The sequence below is a fragment of the Lissotriton vulgaris genome, chromosome 5 (assembly GCF_964263255.1).
Source record: "Lissotriton vulgaris chromosome 5, aLisVul1.2, whole genome shotgun sequence".
In the NCBI taxonomy this organism is placed as follows: Eukaryota; Metazoa; Chordata; class Amphibia; order Caudata; family Salamandridae; genus Lissotriton; species Lissotriton vulgaris.
The window spans coordinates 1636795296-1636817594 of record NC_141693.1 but is presented as its reverse complement, the minus strand read 5'-3'; the positions used below and the strand labels follow the sequence as shown (position 1 = coordinate 1636817594).

Sequence of the window (22299 nt, the reverse complement as noted above, 5' to 3'; positions counted from 1 at the left end):
ACACTACAAAACTCTGCATTTTAGATGACCATATTTTAGGGGATTATTGTTTTTGAAGTTCCATTATTTTCTTCTCCAAAAGGTATCATTGTGCACTTGTGTCCAGTACATTTGTTCCCCTGCCCCGCGCCCAGAGTTTGGTACCTGTGTCACATGTGGTCAGGTTGAGGAATCAGGGGTGGTAGAAACTGCCTTACCAGTCCGAGGGGGGGGGTTGTGTGTGAATGAATGGTGTGTGGCACTAGGCAAGTGAGTGTGAGTTCTCTGGGAGAGGGAACTTTTTGAACCTTTGTGAATTGTGTACTCCTGTGTTAAGCTCAGACCCCTAAGTTCCCTGTGTAATCTTTTCTCTAGAACGTCCACCAGAATGGAGCCTGCTTTTGATTTCTGTGATCTGTTTGGATACAGTATGGGAGAGTTGGTAAGGTTCTGTGAAGAGAGAGACATAGAGGCTCTTTGGCTGCCAATTTGTGTTCAGAGCCCAGAGGAGGCTCCCGGGGGCATTTCCTTCTGCCCCAGCCATGTCTTGAGCCTGTGAGGCTCCAACGTTGCCCGCATCTTCATCACAGCTGCCCAGCACTTTGTGGGCAGCTGCCACGTTTAGGCCCTGACATTGGGACACAGGAACTGCCACAGGTGTTGGCGAATGTGGATTTTGCGCTATTGTGTTGCTGTTCCTTGCACCTCTGATTGTATGTTATGCTTCATGTGCTTTACCTTTACACCTCTGATTGGGTAGTTTGTTCATCATGTGTGTTGTTGCTTTTACACCTCTGAATGTATTGTGATGCATCATGTGTTTCCTTCCTTAGACCCCTACAGGTATAGCGATACTTAGGTGGTTTCCGTTTTGCTAGTACAGGTGGTACTAGCGAGGCCCAGGTCCCTTGTGTGATCTCCTAGGATAGTGAGGATTGCATAGGTGGTGCTCACCTGGTACCAGTAGTGACTGGTTGTGTGTTTCAAGTTCTATTTTTGTGCTACAAGTATTGTATTCTAAGTTCTAAAAGTGCTGATTCCTGACAGTGGTCCATGTGGCCCTGTCCCCTGTACATATTATCCCCTGTAAATTCTGCCCGTGCCTGTTGGCACATTGTAAAGTGTGTGTTTTATCTAATGTGTTTTGGTGTAATACAAAGGCTATTTTTATATAACCTTGTGTGGAGTGTCCTTTGTGGTGGGCCTTGGGTGTTGTTGCTGGGGTGCGTGCGCAAATACTTAACTCATATCGCCTCCAAGTTTAGCCTTGCAGCCCGCGCCACGTTACCTAGAGGGTGAGCAGTGGTTATCTTGGCGTGTAACTCCCTTGCCCTGACTTAGGAGTGGTGGTCTCTGACTGACTTTGGCGCAAGCCCTCGCCAGCTAGGGATCCCATTTCTAACATATATATATATATATTTGTTAAAGATGATCCCACGATTGGCAATGTGATGCCCCTAAATCCTTCTATAACTTTTCGTAAAAGTTTAAGCATGGGCTCCATCCTCTCTAAAAACAGTGAGGAACACATAGGTAAAGAGCCATGGCGACCGACTAGCAGGGGCTTTTACAAATGCCTGGCTTGCAAGGCTTGTCAACATGGTGTCAACACCAAAAACTACACTACAGTAATTCCAATAACTACCAGGGAGATAAAACAGCATTTAACCTGCAGAACTGAATACTGTGTGTATATACTGGAATGTGACTGTAAACTCAAATATATTGGTAGCAGTAAATTACAAATCCACAAGCGTATCTTACAGCACCTCCGCGCCATTGTCAACAGATATCATCCAGTGACTGTGTGTTTCTGTAAAGTGTAAATATGTTTTATATGTTTTATATATATATATATATATATATATATATATATATATATATATATGTATATATTTATATATGTGTATATATATATATATATAAATATATATATATATATATATATATATATATATATATATATATATATATATAAAACATATTTAAACTTTACAGAAACACACAGTCACTGGATGATATCATCAGTGATGTCATTTGAGATGTCATCAATGATGTCATCAGTGATGCCACTGACCATGTCATGAATGATGTAATATGTGATGTCATCAGCAATGCATTGCAGAGCGCGAGTTATAGTTAGCTGAACTAACTATAACGGCTGAATTTCTCTGGTTCTTTATGAGTGAAATGTCCAACTAACTATAACGTCCCTAAAACCTATAGTTGTTTCAGTGAATTTTTAAGGTTTTTTAAACTACAAATTTCCAACTATAACGTGCCTGAAACCTACTGTTTTTTCAGTGAAGATGTATATATATTCAGTGAAAAAACCACAGGTTTCAGGGACATTTAATAAGTTGGACCTTTCATTCGGACAAAAAAGGAGAAATTTGGCCCCATAGTTAGTTGAGCTAACTATAACTCATGCCTCCGCAATGCACTGCTGATTACATCACATATTACATCACTCATGACATGGTCATTGACATCACTGATGACATCAATGATGACATCTCAAATGACATCACTTATGACATCTTCCGGTGACTGCGTGTTTCTGAAAAATCTAACTATGTTCATTGAAGAATGAGTGGGTGTATGAGTGACTGAATGGCTGATTTAGTAGGTGCGTGATTTACTGTATAAGTAATTGATTAAATGTGTCTTACTGAATGCATGGGCGAGTGACTAATCTGGGTGAAAATCTGTATCAGTCTGTTGGTGTGTAAGTGGCTGCATGAGTGTCTATATGGTTAATGATTGGTGGTGTATATATAACTGTATAATGAGGAAATAGCATTGTGGTTGATTCTTTCAAGTGACTGACATGGTGTGTGAATGACTCTATGGGTGAGTGGCGGTGTGTGAGTATCTGTATAGGTTTATGAGTGCACATATCAGTGGCTATACTGATGAGTGACTGTGTGCAGACCTATGAATCAGTGAGTGGGTATGTACTAACTGGAATTGGTGTGTCTATGGTTTTGATTAATTGTGGTTTGTATTTTAGAGTAGGTTTAGAAAGGTTATATTAGGGTGTGAGGAGGTGCATCAAATATTAGGTGGATGATGTCATCAGTGATGTCATTTCAGATGTCATCAGTGATGTTATCAGTGATGTCACTGACCAGGACATGAGTGAGGAAAAATATGTGACATCATCAGCAGTGCATTACCCGAGTTGTAGTTAGCTCAACTAACTATAATGGCCGAATTTCTCTGGTTTTGTACAAGTGAAATTCCCAAATAACTATAATGTCCCAGAAACCTGTGTTTTTTTCAGTGAATTCCCAAGGTTTTTTAAATGCTAATTTCTAGCTATAACGTCCCTGAAACCTATGTTTTTTTCAGCGAATTTCTAAGTTTTTTTAATGCAATTTTCTAACTATAACTTAGTAGTCGTGTTTGCAGAGTGGTGCAGAAAGGGGCCTTACAGCGTAGGACTGACAGGAGGTACCAGGAGGGCTGCTTGGCCGCCAAAATCCCTCAGGAGTAAAGTGGACCTCATCCCCCAACCAGTACTGTGCCAGGAGGTGCATTTGCAGAGTGGTTGAAAAAGGTGAGCATGGCCTCCGAAGACCTCTTTGCAATCCCACTGTGTGGGACTTACTGGAGGTAACAGGAAGGGTAGTTGGCCCCAAAGGTCAAGCTTGGGGGCCAACTACCCCTCCTGTACCTCCAGTAAGTCCCACACAGCAGGATTTCTACTTTCTCATAGTAGGCCATGTCCTCTTTCCACATCACTCTGAAAACGCACTTCCTGATACGCTCTTGGGTGGAGATGATAGTCCCCTTTGGTGCTGGGGGTCCTTAGGGGCCAACTAGCCTACCAGACACCTTCAGTATGTCCCAAATAGTGGGATTGCTGACAGTTGTAGAGTAATTACAAAAAGGCTGTGCTGTTCCAAAATATTATCAGGAATGTACAAAACTCTAAATGTATGGCATTTTGTAGGGTCTTGTGGAGTCCTACGATTGGGCATCCATTTTGTTGGATGTAATGCCCTCACACACCCTTTCAGGTGTCATGCTTCATCATCTGGGCTTGCTCCTCGTTGGGTCGGCGGTGCAATAACCAACGGGCAACACCTCAAAGAGGGGCTCTTTGGCGGAGATCTTTTATCCAACTGCCGTTTAGATGAAGTGCGGGTGGGGGGCCAGAAATACGTAGACGTGTCTAAGTGGTCAAAATAAATCTAGGAGTACCGGGAATGACTTTATTCTGGAGGTCCCCTACTTTAGTTAAAATCAAACTAACTAGTACTCGCTGGGATATTATGCTCCCAAGTCACGAGTCACAAATTAGCGTGTGCTGTAGTTGGTCGACATGTTTCTCGCTCTGGTGCAGTGGCTAGGGATTCTTCAGGACCTACAAGTGAAACTAAGTATTCTAGTCAACTGTCTATGTCAAAGTGATTGGTATCTTTTATTCAGAATACATTCAAGTTTAGTATGTACACAGAAAAAATAGTGTTTCCTGCATGATACCTGTGTTGGGCTGCATCTACCTGGATTGGGAGAAAAGGAGCAAATCACAACAGGTATTGGATAAAAACAATGGTCAAGTACATTCCTTGTGTCATGATGGAGAAGGTGCTGCTAGCATGTGGGTTCAACAATGTTGAACATGTGTACGTGCAAATCCTTAGTGAGCAACAATGTGGGCATGCTCCTGTGGACAAATATCAAATTGGTTAAAACTGTAAAAAGAAGAACTCTGGGTTAGAGACATTCATGTAGTACTAACATTGCCGGTAGGCAGGTTTCTGACTCACCTAAATGGTTAAATGTGCAGACAACAACAGTTTCCGGCGGGTACAACAGCGGGTAAAGTCATCCAACATCTGGCTAGTTGTAGGAGGAAACCTTAAGTTAGAGACTAATCAACAAGAATGTGTTCTATGAGCTGTGGTGTCACAAAAACTACTATGGGTAGGGGTGGGTGGATGTAACCCCGACCCCCATAGGGGACAACTGTAGCTCATGGTGCAAAAAATTTTATGTGTGTTTAAATGCCCTGCGCAAGTAGCAACGTCATACAGGAGCAGGGTAGGCTGCTAAAATCACGATAAAACAAGCGGACAAGGGGGGTGCCACAGTGTTAATGAACACCACTGACTATGACACTGAATGTCATAGACAACTTAGCCATACACGCTACTACACACTGATTCTCCAGAATCCTACGGAACATCTCAAAATCACCATATCAGGATTGGTTGAGTCCGCTGAAAGCCAAAAAAGACCCAAGGGTCCCTTATTTCTATATTCTCCCGAAGATCCATAAGGAGATCACCCCAGTTCCAGGTCGCCCGATAGTCTCCTGGATTGACTCCGTACTGGAACCCCTGTCGCAATTCTGCGACCACTTTCTCCAACCCTTGGTCAAACAGATCCCTTCCTACATTTAGGATACAACTGACATGCTGCACCTACTGCATGCATTCAGAGACTGTGCTGAAATTAACTTCCTCATTACGTTAGACGTGGAGGCCCTTTATACCAACATTCCCCAGAAGGCCACCCTAGTCGTAATTGAGGAGGTACTGAACATTGGCCCATGGAAGTCGCCCACACCCACAACATTCAGAATGGAATATGCGGAAAAAGCTCTTACAGAGTAGCCTATACATGGCCGATTTTGAGGGTAAGCACATCTCGCCACAGTCAAATCCTTACCACCCCAATATAAAATTGTGGAAATGCTACATAGATGACATCTTGGTCTTCTGGGCAGGTAGTCAAGAGTCATACACTGAGTTCTTCAGTTGGCTAAATACACTTAACCCATACCTGAAGTTCACCATGACAGCATCTGCCTCCCAGATTCCTTTTCTAGATCTCACCATCCAGAGGATAGGGGGGAGACTGAGTACAACCATGTTCAGGAACAGCACTGACCGTAACAGCCTCCTGTACTTCATGAGCCATCATCCTAGGGCCCTCACAGTCAATCTACCTTTTGGGCAGTTTCTCAGGGTCAGACACAATTCAGAGCAAGGAAAAGGGCACACAATAACCACAGGGAGAGCTTGCTCGAACACAGAACAAGGGAACCTGTAGATAACCAAACCGATGACATGCGTCACAACCTTCACCCCAGCTTCCAACAAAGTTAGGAAAATTGTGAAACGCCATTGGCAGATCCTTAACACAGGGACCTTGGAACTGGAACCACCGAGGTTCGCTTTTAGGAGGTCTAAAAACATCAAGGATATACTGGTACAGACAAGACCTAAAAAGCAACAGACAAGTTGAGTACAAATCACCCTGTTGCAGCTACCCTCAGTCAAGGGACATTACCCATGCGGCAGCTGTAGTGCCTGTCCATTTACAAAAATACATAAAACTATCACCCTGTCCGACACCTTCACTTGGGAGATGAGGAGTCACATTAACTGCAACACTGTGAACTGCATCTACCTCTTAATCTGCCCATGTGAGTTATACTACATTGGGATGAATCCCGACAGATGAAGACGTGTATCTCTGAACATCGGAGCAACTTCCGATGTAAGAAGAGCAACACCAAGATGTGCAAACACTACCTAGAGATTAACCACACACCTGACTCCTTGCGATTGCTCATCCTTGAAGCCAACCCCAGAACATCAAAACAGAGCCTGTTCTTTAAAGAACAACGCTGGATACATAGACTATCTTCTGACATCAGAGGCCTGAATGAGGAAATTCCTTGGAGTGCCTTGTAAGCCTCCTGAATGGCCACTTATTGCTTTGCTCTAGCGCCCCCCCCCCCCCCACTGTTTGGGACACCACTGTGTCATGGCCACCAGCCTCACGTCCGTTTCTTATTTAATTCCAAGGAAGGACGCATGCCGTTACAATCCTTACACAGTCTGATCATAGCATTCACTAATCTGGTAACAAGGCCCCCATAATGAACAAGGCGGAGTGCACAAGGCTCTAAGCGATCTCCTTCTAATTTCCACACACGGAGATCGACATTTGAGGCACTGAGGCACTGCACCTAGATTAATGACATGGGCCACTGCGTTGCGCACAATTATTAGTTGGATCCTCTTGACCGCACTTACCTTAGCTCTAGGGGTCGTGGCACCCACTACACCAAGGTTCGGCCCCATCTAATCACATGGGCAAACCCCCACTCCAATATGGCCGCCACAGTCGCCCAAACTGATAGCAGTTACACCTTTCCGCTCAGTCACGGAACCACGTGACTAGGAGCACTTCCTCTTTAGACACAGCCGTCGGACGGACAATCACCACCCGGTTCCAGCGGCGAGATGTAGGTGCTAGATGCTACTACACGGGATGATCAAGTAAGTGGACACACGCTAGAGTTTGGGAGACATTGGGAACCCCATACTACTGGAAACCCGCCACCTCCGGGGTATACGCGCTTTTAACATAGCGCACTCTAAACCACAGGCGGGGTTTATTTTAAACCTTAAATTGAGTGCTTGGCTTTATGTAGTTTTGAGCACGAAGGGGCTGACACCAGGTTATATCAGGCATTGATGAGGCGAATGTCTGACATAATATCGACAGACAGAATATCGAACTACAAAAATATCGGAACAAAAATATCGACATCAAAAATATCGGAATCCTATCTTCATAAAGGTAAGTACAAAAATATCGAGAAAAAAATATCGTAGTACAAAAATATCGGAATTAAAAATATCGTTTTTTTAAATGCATTAATAATAATGGAAAAATAATTTAAAAATACATATAATTTTACAAATATTAAATAAAAATATTAAAACAAAATTAAAACTAATACATATACATTTAAAATAAATAAAACACTTAATAATTTAATGTAATTTTCTTTTTTTTAATGTTATTTAATTGATTTAATGTAATATTTTTTTGTTTTTACCCTGTACACCTGTACCCCAAAAACCCAAAACTGACCCTGAACCCTAAAAATATCCCTGTACCCCAAAAACCCAAAACTGACCCTGAACCCTAAAAATACCCCTTTACCCAAAAACTGAAAACTGACCCTGAACCCTAAAAATACCCCTGTACCCAAAAACTGAAAACTGACCCTGGACCCTAAAAATATCCCTTTACCCATGAACTTAAAACTGACCCTTATCCCTAAAAATACCCCTTTACCCAAAAACTGAAAACTGACCCCAAACCCTATAAATACCCCTTTACCCAAGAACTGAAAACTGACCCTGAACCCTAAACATACGCCTTTACCCAAAAACTGAAAACTGACCCTGAACCCTAAAAATACCCCTTTACCCAAAAACTGAAAACTGACCCAGAACCCTAAAAATACCCCTTTGCCCAAGAACTGAAAACTGACCCTGAACCCTAAAAATACCCCTTCACCCAAAAACTGAAAACTGACCCTGAACCCTAAAAATACTCCTTTACCCAAAATTAATTAATATTATTTAATTACCAATTAATTATTAATTAACAATAACAATAAAGTAAATATATTAGCACATTAGCTGTAATTAATTTAATTTAATAATTAATATTATTTTTCCCAATTAATTAATTAAGAATAACAAAAAATATTATATAAAAAAATTACTAAAATTAATGTAATTAACTAATTAATATTAATTAATTACCAACTAATTGATACTTAAAAATATGTACAAAATTATATTAATTAATGAACTAATTAATATAAATAATTAGCAAATAATTATTAATTAAAATATGTACAAACATATATTAATTAATTAATTATTATTAAATTACTTCCCACCCTATTCCCCTATAAACCCATAACCCGCTACAGAACATATTTATCAATTAATCAATTAATGAAAATTATTAAAAATTATTTCTCAATTAATTAATTAATAATTCCTACTAATTAATAATTAATTTAACATAATTAAATTACTTCCCACCCTATTCCCCTATAAACCCACAACCCGCTACAGTAGTAAAAGACAATATTTAATTAAATTACATTAAAAATAAATAATAAAACATAATAAATACAATATGATATATACACTAAATTTATTTAAAAATTGATATTAGTAACATCGAAGTTATTTATTTCGATATTATTGACATCGATATTTAAAACTTCGATATTACTGATATCATACTAATATCGATATTAAGACTGTCGATATTACTTACCTTCGATATTTTGTCCCATCGATATTTAAACTTCGATATTATTGTATATCGATATTTAAAACTCGATATTTTGTCTGTGTACCGATGAGGCGATATATTCATTACAATACCCGGACCACGACGGGCCGCCATCTTATGTCAACCGGCCCAATGTCTTATGAACTGCATCATTTCACACAACTCTTGCCGTGGTGTACACACTGTGGTTTGAATCTTAGGTGTTCTTAACATAGTGCACCCTCGATTACATGCAGCGCTTATTTTGAAAGCTTATTTTGAACGTTAATTTGAGTGTTTGGTCTTATGCAGTTTGGAGCACAAGGGGGCTGACACCATGCAATACCGGGCATTGAGGAGGCTCAATAATTATCACAATACCCGGACCAGGCCGGACTGCCTGTTTACATCATGTAACTAACCCAATTACTTTTGAACCGCTTTATGCCACTTTACCCTATTGAGTGATGGGATGGCTAACTGCCTAGGCGCCAGGTTATTGACACGCCACCCGGCAGCATTGCAACCCCCACTACACCATAATAGACTTAACAGACCACAGTGACTTTCACTATAACCAATACGCCGGCCAAGCTGAGCCACGCTGCCTCATTCGTTCACCAGCTTACCCTGCTCCTGTATGACGTTGCTACTTGCGCAGGGCATTTAAACAGTTACAATTTTTAGCACCATGAGCTTCAGTTGTCTCCTATGGGGATTGGGGCTACAGCCACCCACCCCTACCCCTAGTCGTTTTTGAGACACCACAGCTCATAGAGCACATTCTTGGTGATTACTCTCTAACTTAAGGTTTCATCCTACAACTAGCCACATGTTGGATGACTTTACCCGCTGTTGTACCAGTCAGAAACTGTTGTTGTCTGCACATTTAACCATTTAGGTGAGTCAGAAACCTGCCTACAGGCAATGTTAATACTACATGAATGTCTCTAAACCAGAGTTCTTCTTTTTACAGTTTTAAACAATTTGACATTTTTTCTACAGGAGCATGCCCACATTGTTGCTCACTAAGGATTTGCACGTACACGTGTTCAACATTGTTGAACCCACATGCTAGCAGCACCTTTTCCAGCATGGCACAAGGAATATACTTGACCATTGTTTTTATCCAATACCTGTTGTGATTTGCTCCTTTTCTCCCAATCCAGGTTGATGCAGCCCAACACAGGTATCATGCAGGAAACACTATTTTTTCTGTGTACATACTAGACTTGAATGTATTCTGAATAAAAGATACCAATCACTTTGACGTAGACAGTTGACTAAAATACTTAGTTTCACTTGTAGGTCCTGAAGAATCACTAGCCACTGCACCAGAGCGAGAATCATGTCAACCAACTACAGCACACACTAATTTGTGACTCGTGACTTGGGAGCATAATATCCCAGCGAGTACTAGTTAGTTTGATTTTAACTAAAGTAGGGGACCTCCAGAATAAAGTCATTCCCGGTACTCCTAGCTTTATTTTAACCACTTAGACACGTCTACGCATTTCGGGCCCCCCACCCACACTTCATCTAAATGGCAGTTGGATAAAAGATCTCCGCCAAAGAGCCCCTCTTTGAGGGGTTGCCCATTGGGTATTTCACCGCCGACCCAACAAGGAGCAAGCCCAGATGATGAAGCATGACACCTGAAAGGGTGTGTGAGGGCATTACATCCACAAAATGGATGCCCAATTGTAGGACTCCACGAGACCCTACAACATCCCACACATTTAGAGTTTTGTACATTCCTGATAATCTTTAGGAACAGCACAGCCTTTTTGTAATTACTCTTCAACTGAGGGCGCAAGCTGTGGCTGGACTTACCACTCGCTAGGAGTGGAAATTGCCCTTCACCAAGAAGATCTTTCCCTGATGTTGTAAACTATTGCTGACAGGTGGACTCAGCCCATGCTCCCTTTCTCCACCACTCTGCAAATACACCTCCTGGAATGTTCTGGGTTGGGGGATTAAGTCCCCTTGAATCCTGAGGGTCCCTGGGGGCCAATTAGCCCACCAGGTACCTCCAGTAATCCTCACACAGCTGGATTGCTGAGTGTGGTCCAAGGCCACGCCCCTTTTTTAACCACTTTGCAAATGCACCTCCTGGTACACTGTTGCTCTGGTGATGAAGTCCACTTTAGTCCTGAGGTCCTCAGGACACAAGAGAACCTCTTCGCCCCACCAGCAATGTACCAAGAGGCACATTTGCAGAGTGGTGTAAAAAGGGCTGTGGCCTCAGACCACCTCTCAGCAATTTCCCTGTGTGGGGTTTATTGGAGGTACCTGGTGGGCTAGTTGGCCCCCAGGGACCATCAGGATTCAAGGGGACTTAATCTCTAACTTAAAACGCACCAGGAGGCGCATTTGCAGAGTGGTGCAGGTATGGAGCGAGGCCTCCGGCGAGATGCCAGTTTTTTTTTGTTAGAAGGGGGGCTGTGTGGCCCCTTTCTCATAATATTTTGTTGGCCCATCCCCTCAGGACCTTTGACATAGTTTATTGCAATATTTATCCCCCGGGGACCCTATCCCCCGGGGCATGGCCACTTATTTATATATATTTTCATTTTTAAGAAGAGGGGCCAAGCGGCCCCCCTCTTGAGGCCATTTTTAGCCCCAGGGACCCCATCCCCCAGGGCTTTGCCTCTTTCATTTATTAATATATTTATTTTTAATTACAGGAGGGAGGCTGCGTGGCTCCCCTTCCTGGGCCACTTCAGGCCCCGGGGACCACATTCGCTGGGGCCTAGCCTCAACATCTGGGACTGTGGGGGGAGCCCCAATGCCCATGTGGTCCCTGCTAGCTCCTCGTCTGCTGTGGGAGCTGGCATTGCTTTTGGGCAAAGGAAGCTGCTAACATGCAGCTCCCCTTGTCCAAAAGCAATCTGCTTTGCTTTGTGGAAGCAAGTGCAGGTTTCCTGCTCTCGCTTCCACAAAGCAAAGCAGTGTACCTGCCCTGTCATTGCAAACTGCAATGTCCCGGGAATAGGCACCCCAGGACATTGTTGAAACCGGCCCTGGGGTCTGGTGGTCCCCAGGGCCAACGATGGCTTCTGGAGGGTGGGCGTGCAGCCCCCTTCTCTTCGTGAAAAAAGCCCTGGTGAGGTGGTAGTCCCAGGGGCCGGGGATCCGCAACAGATCCCCGCCCGTAATTAAAGTTAGCCCCGGGGAAGTGGTGGTCCCCGGGTCAGTGTGGGGAGTGGCAGAATCCCCCCACACTTTCTTTAGTTATCTTTAAGCCCTGAGGATGTGGCAGTCCCCGGGGCTTGGGGGGGGCCCAAGAGGCCCCCCTCTCATAATTACAAATGCCTCAGGGAGGTGGCGGTCCCCAGGGCTGCGGGGGGCATGTGCAGCCTGCACATTAGTAACAATGCCCCAGAGAGGTGGCGGTCCCCAGGGTTGTGGGGGCCCCCTCATGACAATCATACTTTGCCCCCAGCACCTGGCCCACACGGGGGCTTAAAAGCAACGAAGCGCGGGAGGCCGTACTTCGTTTTTGTAATCATTTTTCGGCGGGATTCCACACCCTGCACGAATCCCACCAAAAATATTTAAATATTGCTTTTTTGGGTCTGGGGTCCCAGTGGGACCCCCTGACCAGGCATTGGGGGTCAGGGTGTTTCTACCCTGCCCCCTTTTCTTTTAATCATTTTCTTCCCTTTTTGCTTGTGACTCAGTTTTACAGAGTCACAAGATGGCGGCCAACACTTCATGGTCTGAAGTGTTGGCAGGCAATCAAAGACAAGCTCGTGATCGGGAGGGTTAGCTGATCTACTGCGGCAACCAAATATATAATTCTTTTTATTTTTGAATTCCTCAGGAACTACTTAACAGATTTACACAATTTAATGCAAAGAGTGCACTCTGGACAAATAGCTACCTCTCTGCCAAATTTGGTGTAACTCCGTTCAGCAGTTCGGGCTGGAGCCGCAACAAAAGTTTCCTACGGAAATTAACATGGAGAAAACGCGTTTTGGGATCCACATTTTTCCTTGGCCCCCGCTTGACTAATCACCTCGAAACGTTCAAGACAGGAGCTGACCGGAGGGACCCATTAGTTTTGACAATTTTGTGCGAAGATTCGCCAACCGACGCTAAAGGTATTGGCAATAGAAAAAACATTTTTCCTGTGGAAACTAGGTCCTAACTATTAGTACCTACTGGTGACCGCCAGTAGGTTATATATATATGTGTATATATTTATAGCTCATGCTATGTGTTAAAACATGCCTAGGGTGAATGTATGTGTTCTGCTAGAAATCCCCCATTGGATGATCCAACCCCATTACCTGAATGGAAAGAATGTAGGTCCACGTCGTTGTCACAAGTTGGACATCCCTTCGCTGAGGGATCAGCTAAAAGCTGGGCTGAGGTTTCAGCATGTAGCGATCTCTGAAGTGACCGCAACTGCTCCTCTCCCTAAACCCGGAAATGCTTGTTTATTTACAATAGAAAGATTCCTTGCCTTGGGTTGAGATTCTAGTCAGGCCACCATTGTTTATGTAATATGGATAGCTGTGCGCCGCATGAAAGAAATCAAACAATCACATTTGCACAATGTAAGTATAGATCTTGTATGTAATGTTCAAAGTCTCATGACAGTGTTTTTGCAAAGTTGATTTTGTAAGCAAGTATAGTTTTATGGAAACTAATCCATACTGCCATGGTCACAAATGTGTATCAAAAGTCAATTTGTGAGAGTGAAATCAACTTTGAAAACACCTGTGTGTATGTAAAATGGCTGTGTTTCCCTCTAGGTCTAAGAGGATCACATGCCAGAAGGACGAAAGCAATGTGTCCATGTTCCAGGAGAGTTACAAGCTCAATAAGTAGGAAAGCCCACATAAGGTAACAAATAAAAAGCCAGCAAATATGAGTGACAGTAAAGACAACCATTGGTGAGCAATGGGCTGGTTCTAAGCCCACTGTAAGCTGACAATCAGTTTTGTTGGCAACAGACAGCTTGTACTGTCTGGTAGGCGAGACCTGAAAACAGGACTTTTGGAGAGGAAATTCCCTATTATGCGCTAGAAAAATATTTTTTATCAATGTTTGTTACTGGACTTTGCGGGTTTATTGAAATATCAAATAAGTCCTTTGGTTTGATCAACTCCTTTAGGCATGCATTTCAATAGGATCTTCTCTCAGTTTTCTATGTGCCACAGTCTGAAGGTGCATTGAGAACGCTATGGCAGGTGCACATAATTACACAAATACAATATATAATTGTTGAAATATCAATAAAAAATTGCCCATGCTTATGCTTTGTTGTATTATAGTTTATGCTTTCACAGTCCACTTGTAATTATCACTTAATTTTTTTTTACCCAAATCTTGTTGGTCGATTTTTGCTTCCACTCGCTTTCTATCTGAAAATAAAAAAATAAAAGAAATTAAGATCGAATTTTTAACTTTTAAACAGAAATCAATACAGTGTCTAAAATACTGTTTGAAAAGATCTGTCAAGTATTCATGACAGTCGAATGTAGTGAAGGACTATTATCCTAAGTAAAGTGCGTTTTTCTGAATAAGGGCCAGATTTCAATAGTAATAATGCCTATTACTTTAGTACCAACAATAAAACTGAATTTGTGGTGCACATTGTCTAGTCAATATTACAATATTACAATATCTTAGTGGAGTCTCTGGCTAATTACCAAAATTCCGTTTTTATTCGGCATATGTAGCTACTTAAGGCCTGAGTTAACGTTTGCTGGACAAGGTACTCTAGCAAACACGACGGAGTACCATGCCTCCCAAACTCTTGGTCCTCCTGCCTCATATACAGATGGGCTAACCCTAAGTATTCCGTTAACAGAACCTCCCTAGGCTCCACTGATGAAATAATTCTTCTGACGGCCCAGCAGGATAAGGGCAGTCGGTGGACGAACAATACACAACCCGCCCTGTTTTGGGTGAAAGGAAAAAAGCTATAATGGCCCCTCAACCTTGGAGAAAACTGCCCTGGTGTGGGAGGTCTCCTGTTATCGGACTTTGTTTTAAAAAAAGAAAAAATATATTAAAGGTTTGGTGAATAGAGGTCAAAACAGACTGCGACCAACCCCCACATTTTTAGTACATTGATTTGGACCAGTGTTGGAGAGGTGTAGCGCAGCGGAAAGGGTGGCTGACTCCCGAGAGCGGGGCTCGTGGTTCGATCCCCAGCGCTGGAGGCAGATCAGCTCAGCATTGTGTGACTCTGGACAGTAGCTCAATTAATCTCCTCGATGGCCCCCACTGCCTTGAGACCCTTAGGGGTGATTAGTCTGCGCTTTAAAAATACTGGTTTCTCGGGCGTTTATTTATGTTCTTTTCAATGTATAGAGATGGCCTCTGGGTCGGCGGTCTTCTCTAATTTTGCCAACATCTAATAGAGAAGTTTAAGTGGCCCGTGTGCCACTGTTAAACTCTTCAGTAGCACTTGTTGGCCTCTTCAGCCAACTTATAAAAGAATTATAAAACTATAACTTCTGTCAGCTTTTAGAAAAAATGTATCTTTCAGTTGCCAATCATTGTCTGAAGCAAGATCGAAAACCGTCTGTTTCCCTCGTGTTTACACCCTAAAACCAGAATTAGAAGGTCTCCATGTCATACTCTTGAGAAGCTAATATCACATATTTGTTTCCAACGGCGGGCAAACCTAAGCATGACAGATGTGGCAAAACATGTTCTTGGCATAAACAAAGGTAAAAGCCTGGAAAATGGTGGATGCTGCTCTTTTCATTTTGGGCTACGCATTTCGGGCATTACAGGAGTCGACACCAAAAACAGAGACACTGTTTCTGCAACCATGATTTCTTGAGAGGACGTTCCCTTATTTGCATGGTTGCGTGGGACGTACAAATGATGGACAATCCATTGGCCCAGAGCCTGGTCTCATTTGTGGAAAGCACCGGGCCAAGACAGTCACAAATGACAATTTGTGGCCATTTCATGTCCCTCTGGGAGGGTCTTTGGTCGGAGGCAAGGAGAACCCCACTGAGATTTAAACTGCATTCCTGCAGCAGGGCAGTGGGAACTCTAACCATCTACCAAAGCCAGCGAATTACCCCATTTGGGCCGTGTGGACTAGTTCTGCACTAACAAACTGCAGGGGACTGGGCCTACAGACCAGTGCGCTCTTTAGGAGTCCTTTATGCGTATGCGTGGGCTACTCAGTGTTGAGTCTGCCAACAGCACACCTTTGCAGAAGGACAGGCAAGATTTCTAATCAGTGAGGGAGTGCAGGGGGTGCTGCTCTGTAGTTGCACACTGTGCCAGTGTGTGTCTGTGCAGTAGAGAGTTGCTAATTTTCTGTAATACTGCAAATTATGGTTGTCTGCTTAACGTCCATGCAGCGCATGACCTTACAGAGAGACAACAAATGGCACTGGTCCCTGCAATGGCCAATGACCATGCGTGTATGCTCTTGTCGTGGTAAAATGAACCTTGCTTTCAAGTGTTCCTTTTTACTGGTCAAATGTTGTCACATGTTTAAAAGCTCTGGAGTTCCATGACCTTCTAAAGGAACTTTACGTTCGGCCTGGGTCCTCTACATGGTCACGGTACTCCTTGGTGACTTGCAACAGCCTGTTTTTGTATTGCAGGTGGTACTTTACCTGATACATTAAAACCTGCAGAAAAATGTCACCTTATAAACTTTACTCTATGTATTAAAACCACAGAAAACCCTTTTTGGCTCACTGCTTCGGTATAGGGCTAAAGATCCTGCCACCTTTACTGAGTCCAGGACCTGTTCGTGATGCCCAGCCCTACAACATCTCATGTTTTCACCTTGATGACCCTGTACTACTTCTTCAATTTGTGACCTACTTAACATTTCTGTCTCTAACGGATAGTAACCATTGAATAAGTAAGACTGGAGCCAGCACTCCAACCTCTACTATTATAATTAACCATTGCTTCAGTTAGGGCAGATGTACAAAGCATTTTTTAGGTCAACAAATGACACAATTCTCAAAATCGGCCCATTTGCAACCAGAAAAAAGCCCTTTTCAAGATACAAAGCTCTCTTTTGTGATTTGGTAATACTGAATTGCAGTGGCATGTGTAAATATTTCTCAACCGAAATGCCATCGCGAAACATTTACATTTTACTGCCTACTTGTAGTAGGTGGTAACCCATCTGCAAACAGGAATGGGTCCCCTTTGTGAATGCTTGTAAAATAATTTTTAAGAGCAGGCAGTGGTACCACAAACTACGGCTTACTCTTCCAAAATGAAAAGAAAACGTTTCATTTTTATTTTTGAAACGCATTCTGTTTTCTAAAACAGCTTGCATTTAAAAAAAAAAAAGTTGCTTTATTTAAACTCAGTCAAAGGCATGGCGGTCTGCTGACCCCAGTAGGCCATAATCCCTGGGATTTTTGCGATTCCCAGTGGGTCGCAGACAGAGACCTACCTCGTGAATATTGGTGAGGTAGGTCTAATTCCCACTGGGAATTGCTAAATATGTGAAACACGCATATGTACATAGCTGTTTGCGATGATCAAATAACGAACCGCAAAAATGTGTTATTAGATTGCAGTAATGTTTGGTTGAAGTAATGGCAGGTTGACATACTGGTCAAATCAAGGTAACAGACAGACGAGGTGTTCAAGCCGAAATAATTGTATCCAGAGTTGTGGTGGGTGAAGTAAGTCAGGGTGTGTGGCACTAACTACACTACCATAGATAAGCACGGATGGCAGAGAGGCCAATGAGTGAATAAGAGTCCGACGTGCGCTCCTTCACTTCAAATTACTTCGGTTTTTAGGTTCTAAAAACACATTGGAAAGAATAACGTGTTTATTTAAGCAGTTCTGCCAAAACAACCGATCTCATTTGCATGGCTCACTCGCAAAATGTACTTTGTACCATACGTCAAGGAGGATAAAATGTGATAACGTACCTATGAAAAGCAGCAGGAGGAACATCTTCCCATACACTGCACAGAGCTTTAGCCCAGAGCCAGCCATGACACTCGGAAGGGGCGCGAGGGCAGCCTGCTTGAAGACACAGGTGTCAGCAATCTGCTGGGCTCAGATCAGCACAACCGAAAGGGCGCCAGTCTGACACGCTTCGCCGACTCTCCCTCCTCATGTAAATATTTCTGCAGAGAGGAAGCCCCTCCTAAAGCAAGACTGGCGCGTAAAGAGAGACACACACACACAGGTGCTGGTAGCAGATACCAAATAAAGCTGGCTAGCTTGCTTCGGATTGAATTTTGAGAACAATTACGTTCAGAAAAGATGACATCTTATTTAGGCAATGTTTATGTGATCGTATAATGCACTAGAGTGTTAACCAGGTTGATAACTCGGTGGGTTGTGTGAATGTGATATGTCTAACAACTAATAAGCAGTTATGCTATGTCGTAGGCACTCACAGAAACCGAGGTCTCTGCGCTAAGAAAGAGTCAGCAAGGAGACGAAAAAGAGAGTTTAAAATTAAAATTAAGCAACGTACTAGGCCCATTCACGTCAAGACTTTGCCGTACATGACGACTTCCAACGTGAAGCTCCAGTTAGACCTGGTCTTTGCGTCAACCGTGACCACCAGTGATGACCGGCAATCAGGGCCGGCGCTAGGCATGGGCATCGTGGGCAGCTGCCCATGGCCTCGCACTCTGCCTAACAGCATGGGGCCCCGCACAATGGCAACACTCCACCAGTCCTCTTGTACCCCTGCCGATCAAAGTGAAAGAAATTAGTCTCTTTACAATTGGGCTCATGGGAGAGGGCCCCCCTCCTGGGGCCTCTAAGGGATAGCATGTGAAGGCCTAGGGGAGGGGGACACCTCTCGGGCTGCCCATTCAGAGACTCCGCAGGATGCCCATTGTCGGCACTTTAGCCCACACAGGTTTAGCTCTCAGCCCCAAGCAAATCTCACACCTTCAGTCCGAAATGGGCTATAGGGTGGCTTGAGGGTGGCTGAGAGGAGGAGCTACGGCCCAAGTGGAGTCTGCACAAAGCAGTTTCCCCCGAGCCCAGAAGGTGTCACGTGTGTAACTGTCAGGGGCCTCGCACATTCCCTTTTGCCCAGGGCACGGAAAATCCTAGAACCGGCCCTGCCGGCAATACGAGACCCGCACTTTGTCCTACAGTAATGCCAGCCTGCTAGGATGCCCAAGACTAAGCTAGAGCAACAAACGATTGACCCACTCTTCACGCTACAACAACGACCATCTGCGACATCCATCCGCCTCCTCTCAGCCTCTTCCGCTGCTAGTAGATCTTGAGAGAGCGCAAACTGAACAAAATGTATGAGTGTACCAAAGTTGCAAGTAGTACGCACAAATCATAAGAGAAATGCTATGAGTGCTGAAAATATATTCACCTATACTTGGAAATGTGTAGTTAATCTAGAGATTTCATATAGAAGTGGAACTAATGAAGAAATGTGTGAAATGTATAACCTTATTAGACGTGATTAATCATGGTCCATGTTATGTAGCTGCTAATAGGAGAATGTCATGCTGTAAGCATGGAAGGGAACAGGCCTCATGGCTAGGCCAGAAGGGTAGAAATGTATACACCTTTGCATTGACATGGACTGCACTAATATTATAATGATTTGTTTATTCGTTGGAGTTATATTCCATAGATGTGTTTTTATTAATTAACAATGAGATGCTAACATGTTATTTTAGTTTGACCTTTGCGAGAATTGTTGTAGGCCTGAAGTGATAAAAGGGTTTCTGATTTGCACGTACTGGTACAGGCCGAGCTGTGTCAGGAAATAAGTTGCAAACTTTTGTTAGAAGTCTATGGGAATGGAGATTCAGCTACGGATGTCTGTCTGCATATGTGAGGGGGATCCAAGTAATAATTGGATGAATAGAGTTCTGTTCAAGAGACTGGCGCAGACATGGAGGAGGGTTCAGGAATGTTTTAGGGAGTATCGGCAGGCCGGAGAAGAGTCTGAGAAGCAAGGTCAACGCTAACGCACGAGGCTCAAGGGAAGATCATCACGGAAAAAGCCAGAATCGTCACCACGTGAGGGGCGTCTCACGAGGGGCGTCTCAAATGTTATTGTGATTTGTATTAGGGTCAGCACCCCGGGGTGGAGTTAGAGCAGATGCCTGAGGACCCTTCAGAGAGCGGATGGGTAGGCAGAGAGGGGTCATGACTGGCGGTCATAGGTTTCACTTAGAGACTAAGAGTGGGTGATCTTCTTAGGAAGTCATTCACAGCTGACACCTTTTGATAGGTTGGGACTCTGTTAAGTAGGGATACCATCTAGAGCAGGGTAGGGACAGCCTAACCTGAAACCTTCCCTCCTCTTGTAAATGACGGAGAGATCACAATTTGTGTCTATGCTTGCAGCCCTTTTAATTCTGGAATTAGTCCTAGTTGTGTTCTTTGCTCGCCTAAGGGCCTTTCGAGAGCACATGTATGTAGTGGTGCCTGTATACCTTTTGAATCTCATTTTGAGATGCCTGTACTTGCAGTTAACTTTGACTCTGTAATAAATCTTTAAAGCTAGAAGTAGTCTGTGGTTTTTCAGAGTCGAGCTCATTATTGATCAACTAACCTGGTATTGGATGCACTTTCTTTCCTCAACGACAGGCAATAAAGGTTCAGTCGACCAGAACGGGGTTTAGATCTAGAGTGATAAGATAGAGATCTAAAATCTCGCCCCTGCAGTTGGTAGCCATAGAGGATACTTGCCCTCTTGAGGAAGGTGATCAAGGCCAGGTTAGATTACCCCAAGCCCCTAGAGATCGATGACCGGAAGAACCGCCCGCCGAAGAAGGTCCGGATGACGTGAGACAGAAAAGCAGCAGTATCGGTCGAGAGTGAGTATAAAGGGTCATGCGTGTTAGATTGCGGTGTTTTTGTGTTGTATCTATGTTGTAATGTCTGGCGGAGTTGAATGCCTGTAGAGTGACTGTGGAACAGGTTGTGAGCGCGCGCAACCGGTGCAAATCTTAAGTTCAAGGAGAGCTTAAGTGGTTCGGGTGTATCGGACATCCAGAGTAATTGTCAACCAGTGTGAAGGGGGTCATGAGGTACCATTGATCGCCCGCAGGACCGAGATAGGGGGAACGTAAGAGTGAGTGCGTGAGTAACGGATGCTGGTCGGAAGTTACTGTGTGTAAGCAACCTATCAGAGAGACGGAAGACATTTTGTCAGTTGTGGTGACAATTACAGATAGACTGTGGACGTACAGTCAAGAGAAGTGACGGCTTAGTCGGAAGTAGTCATTTTTCGGTGTATGAATGGGACGCATGTGTGACCGGGAGACGAGCTGAGAAAGGAGGGGTGCTGCTGCGAAGCGGAGACGAGTGACGTCAGAAAGTGCCGCGCTGGGATTGGCCGGCCGGAGCAAGACCGCGCTGTGATAGGCCAGCTAGCAAAGCCGCGCTAGGATTGGTGGATTGTCATCAGGAAGTAAACAGAATAGCGAGGCTGGAAATTGTACGTTTAATCATGAAATGTTTTAAATGGTTAAGAGCAGCGTTTAAAAGAGAGAGACGGAGATCTTATGATGGGGAAGAAGCCCCGCCGGAGGGTACGCCGGCTTATTAATTGGCGACAAATGTTGGGTTACACACTATATTGTGGATTTCGGAGTGGAGTAAGATTACGGAAGGAAATGAGGAACTGACGTTTCCAAAGTACGGGACGTTCATATTAGAGGTGCTACACCGATTAAAAGCAGTCATGACCTCAATGAGACCTATGCCTAGACCGACCCAGTTTGAAGCTCTCAATGCATGGATTAGGGCAGCGCACGAGAGGAACCTGAATAGACGACAAGAAAGGGTGAAACGATCGGTAAGAGCAGTGCAGGATGCCAAATGGGATGCGGATGCTAAAAGATGGAGAGAGCATAACCTTGAAGTAAACAAACTGTACCCAGTATTAGAGGTGGCAGGAAACAAGAGCCCATTCGAGGAAGATGATGAGAGCGAGACAGAAGACAGCCTGATAAATAGGTTACTAACAGATAGGCCACCCCCGTACAATAAAGAGACAGGAAATGTCGAGCCATGCAGGGAAGGGGGGCCTAGCATAGGGGAGTATGGACCGCTTCCCACTACAGATTGGGATCCCACGGCAAGTAAAGAGTTGTCTCAACCTAGTTCGGTGCAGAAGGTAGTCGGAAGGTTTGTGGTACAAAGGGTGCCAGAAACAGAGTGTGCCACTTCCTACGCACTGCCAGATGCCTTGCAAGTACCTGTTACTATAGGTCCTATAGTATCGATTTATGA

General features: G+C 43.8%; 1 protein-coding gene across 1 annotated transcript in view; it reads right to left on the bottom strand.

The window, feature by feature from the left end:
* LOC147716881 (B-cell antigen receptor complex-associated protein beta chain-like) overlaps positions 1 to 18123 on the bottom strand; it is a 218745-nt gene extending 200622 nt beyond the window's left edge. The window contains exons 1-2 of the mRNA XM_086923781.1: positions 17991 to 18123; positions 14427 to 14468 (exon numbers count right to left, since the gene is read on the bottom strand). Of these exons, the coding sequence (XP_086779907.1) occupies positions 14427 to 14468; positions 17991 to 18057 (109 nt within the window). The 5' untranslated portion in view covers positions 18058 to 18123. The remainder of the gene's footprint in view (positions 1 to 14426; positions 14469 to 17990) is intronic.
* Between the last annotated feature and the right edge of the window lie 4176 nt (positions 18124 to 22299).